Source organism: Zingiber officinale, chromosome 1B (assembly GCF_018446385.1).
Source record: "Zingiber officinale cultivar Zhangliang chromosome 1B, Zo_v1.1, whole genome shotgun sequence".
Lineage (NCBI taxonomy): Eukaryota > Viridiplantae > Streptophyta > Magnoliopsida > Zingiberales > Zingiberaceae > Zingiber > Zingiber officinale.
The window spans coordinates 19906215-19910717 of record NC_055986.1 but is presented as its reverse complement, the minus strand read 5'-3'; the positions used below and the strand labels follow the sequence as shown (position 1 = coordinate 19910717).

At 40.8% G+C, this 4503-nt stretch overlaps 1 protein-coding gene across 1 annotated transcript; it reads right to left on the bottom strand.

The window, feature by feature from the left end:
- Positions 1–833: 833 nt before the first annotated feature.
- Positions 834–1396, bottom strand: LOC122044428. The gene has a single exon (XM_042604935.1). The coding sequence runs from the start codon at positions 1322–1324 to the stop codon at positions 875–877; it is 450 nt and encodes a 149-aa protein (XP_042460869.1). The 5' UTR covers positions 1325–1396; the 3' UTR covers positions 834–874.
- Between the last annotated feature and the right edge of the window lie 3107 nt (positions 1397–4503).

Genomic DNA, 4503 nt, shown 5'->3' with positions numbered 1-4503 from the left:
CGTGAACAAACCGGAGTTTGACTATTCGTAACTCAGCTTTCAATGTATGGAATCATTCCTTCCTTTAAAGATAAATACATTTCAGTAAAATCTTCTATTTAAAATTATCAATAAAAATCTTTTTTAATTTAGATAATTAATAATTTTCAGTAAAAGGGACACGTAGTTTGGAATCAGAAATTTCCGAAAACTAAAGTTTTTATTGATTTCAGGATTAACAAAATTTTTTTACCTAAAATACCTTCAAATAAGAGAAAAATGTGTTAAAAAAGAAAAATATAAAGAAAAAAAATAAAAATTTTAAACTAAATAAAAAAACATTTAAAAATAGGAAAAAATGTAAAAAAAAATAAAAATGGGGAAAAAATAAAAAACATAAAAAATAGAAAAATAGAAAAGATGGAAAAATTTAAAAAACATAAAAAATAATAAAAAATGTAAAAAATATATAAAAAATAGAAAAAACATAAAAAAAATTAAAAATAGAAAAAATAAAAAAAACATAAAAAACTTTAATTTTTTTAAAAAATAAACAAATGAAAAAAAACTTTAAATTTTTTTAAAAAATAAAATTGGAAAAAATAAAAAAATGAAAAGAAATAAAAAATAAAAAAAAACATAAAAATAAAGAAAAATGTGAAAAAGAAAAAATAAAAAAATATAGAATTTAAAAGATATATATGGTTAGTTACAAGGATAATATATTAAAATATTAAATTATGTTATTTATTAAAATTTTTAAATAAATAAATTTTTGTTGTACTACCTATATTGAATCAAATAATATTTATTTAACATAATTTTAATTATGTAATTACTAAATAAATATATAATCAAAATTATAACTGATAAATTAGAAAAAAACAAAAGATATCTAATTTTCCCTATGCATTATGAAGACGACATAAAAGCCTCCCATGGTGGTCACACAGTTCACACCCCACAAGATCGCCGCCACAGGCCACGGCTCCACCGCCGCCGCCTTATAACTGAACATTCCGGTGAGCAGCGAGGCCAGCAGCCAGACAGCCACTTTTAGCAATCCTTTGTCCCGCTCGTTGGCCCCCTCGAATCTCCTCAGGCACCAGAACAAGCAGAGGAGGTCGACGTAGGACGCGATGGTGAAGGCGAGGGCCCCGGGGTCGTCGATGGACCTACGCACCGCGATGGCGGTGTTGAAGGTCAAGAAGGCGAAGGCGGCGAGGGAGAGCCAAGAGAAGAAGGGATAGTCGTTTTTACCGTCCTTAGGCTCCTCTGGCGGACGAGGTGCGGCCGGAGGCGAGGATTGGAGTGAGCGAGCAGCTTCTGGCTGTAGCGCGGCCATGCCTCACGATGCGCGGAGAAGCCAAGGAGGGAAAAGATAGAGAAAGGATGGCGTGGGTTGGCTTGGGGATGTATCCACCATCGCTTTATAAGGATGTAGGGTAAATTTCCACGCGGTGTTATGTATGTTAGACTCGTTAAAATTTGTCAAGGGACCTACGATGACAGAATTTAAATTGTTTTATATATGGCCCATTTTATTGTAAACTGTATATCGTATAATATTTAATTTATTTTAATTTGTTCTAAAATTAAATTAAATTAAATTATTTTTTAAATACGCTCCAAAATATATTTTATTTATTTATTTTTGGTGAAATATAAATAAGATAAGTCCTCCGCCTCTTATTGAGTTTCCTTACCGTTTTTTTTCCTCTCTCTACGATCTGTTTTTAAAATTCTGCCTTAAAGTCTACCCAAACAAAAAGTCAGTCACGCAAACGTTAACTTCCATAATTCATAACGATGTGGTCCCCGACTGTGAAGGGCTGCTTCGGTCGAGGAACCATCCAACACCCAATAATTCAATCATCTTCGAAGATGCTGAGATACTTAAATTCTGCATAAGGAGAAGTGTAACATATTATATTTATCCTAATTTTTCTTTGTATTCACGATTTCTTCTTACGATAGTTTCAAAATAAGTATTTAGTGAATTATCTATCAATATGTTTGGAGGATCTGGGTTTTAAAATAGAAATCGTCAAAAACTCCGAACTAAATAAAATCGATCGCGTACTTATATTTTCTACTTACTTTCCCGTTTCTTTCTTTTTCACTGTACATGCTTTGTTTTTAAAAAAGAATAAAAGAAAAGTTTTTGGAAATTACATGATTTGCCCCTTCTCATGTGCGTCTCAATCAAACAGAATATATGCTGGGAGTCGTGTGTTGGGACCTTTGTACCCGTTAGAGGGGGGTGAATAGCGGTTTGTCTTGCACTTGCGTTGTTTGCTTTGTCTTGATGGTTTGCAGCGGAATACAACTCGAAGATAAACTATACAATGCTAACAAGTAGATTTACTTGGTATCCACCTCAAGATGAGGTGACTAATCCAAGGATCCACACACGATACACCATCTCCACTATGAAACACTCATTCTCGGTCGCAGCCGGAGGCGGAGAAGCCTCGTACAAACTCACACAACAACGCACACAAAAATACAAGAAGAGAGTACAAGATACAAATGAAAACACTACTTCTTCTTACTTACTTGTTTCTTGTTGTTGCCTCTTGAACCTTGAGAGAACACTCCCAAGAGTCTTCAAGAACTGGCGGTGAAGATCGGAGAAGCTCGCTGTGAGTCACAGAGAAATTATAGGAAGAAAGCTCGCAAAGAACTGGCGAAGAAAACGCTTCACAATCGATCTAATCCATCCCCAATAGATTGCCACGTCAGCACCGCTCCATCCCAGTCGTCCATTGCTCGTTTCCTGCCCAACGGTTGTTGGTGCAACCTTAGGTCAAGGTTGACTTGGTTGACCTGACTCGAGTTGACCTGACTCGAGTTGTGTTTTGATGTTTGACGATGTTTGACGAGAAGAGAGTTGTATTCTTGATGTTTGACAAGAATAGGTGTTTGGGAGATTGTAGATGCAACCTTAGGTCAAGGTTGACCTGGTTGACCTGATTCGGGAAAAGTCCAAGCAGGGAGCTTGGCACGCGAAAAGTCCAAGTATGGAGACTTGGCACTGGAAAAGTCCAAGTACGGAGACTTGGCACGGGGAAAAGTCCAAGCAGGGAGCTTGGCACGCGAAAAGTCCAAGTATGGAAACTTGGCACTGGAAAAGTCCAAGTACGGAGACTTGGCACGGGAAAAGTCCAAGTATGGAGACTTGGCACTGGAAAAGTCCAAGTATGGAGACTTGGCACGGAGAAGTCCAAGCAGGGAGCTTGGCACGAGGTGAAGTCCTAACTGGGATGTTAGGCAGGTGGAAAGTCCTGGTGAGTGAAGCCAGGCAGTGGGAAAGTCCTAACTGGGATGTTAGGCAGTGTGGAAAGTCCTGGTGAGTGAAGCCAGGCAGTGGGAAAGTCCTAACTGGGATGTTAGGCAGTTGGAAAGTCCTGATGAGTGAAGCCAGGCAGTGAGAAAGTCCTAACTGGGATGTTAGGCAGTGTGGAAATCCTGGTGAGTGAAGCCAGGTGAAAGTCCCAGTGAGTGCCGGGCAAGGGAAAATCCGGATGGATCAAGGGTGATCGGACATCCGGTGATGGGAAGTCAAGTAGGTCATAGGGTGACCGGATACTTGCGGAGAGAAAAGTCTAAGTGGGTCAAAGGATTGACCGGATGCTTAGCGGGGAGTCCTAGCAGGTCAAGGGTGGCCGGATGCTAGGCGCAATGTACCAACAGTCAAGATTGACGGATGTTGGTTTGGACTTGGTTTGGCGAAAACCATCTTGGATCGATCGGTGATCGATCCGGTGACTCCATGAATATTCGATCGGTCGGTGACCGATCGAACTATCGATAGCATCTTGTGTGATAACTGATCGATCGGTGACCGATCGAGTCGATCGAGCGAGCAGGAGGCGGGCGCAGAGGGTTGATCGGTCGGGGACCGATCGGCTGATCGGTCCCGGACCGATCAGAGTTCCTGATCGATCAGGGGACGATCAGGAGTTGCTGATCGGTCCATGGACCGATCGAGCGAAACGAAGCCAGGCTGGGGAATAGGATCGGTGCGTGGACCGATCCACTGATCGGTCCACGCCGATCGAGCACTAGCCGTTAGCAGCTAGATTTCTTCGTGTTTCTTCGCTTGGGTTATAAAGGAGGGCTGCTGCAAACACAGTCTTCTTTGACTACTCCTTCTTCTAGCTTCTTTGCTTGCGATCCGAGCTTTGTTGAGCTCTCCCGATAAGCTTGTGAGCTTCGATCGACGGTCATTGCTGTTGTCAGAAGTTGTTGCTTCACAGGCAGTCGACGAGAAGGCGAGTTAGTGTTTGTACATTGTTCTTGTCTTTCTATTTGTATTTCTTGTACTCCTTCTTGTTGTTGCAAGTTTTGTGGCGAGGTTTCTCCACCCAGAAGGAGTTCATATTAGCCGGTTTTCCGGGGACTCATCCACCGACGGATTGACTGGACTCGTCCACCTTACGGACACGCCGAGGAGTAGGAGCCCTAATCTCCGAACCTCGTTACGTCGGTTTGTTTGAGGTTTGTCTTCTTTTCCTTCGT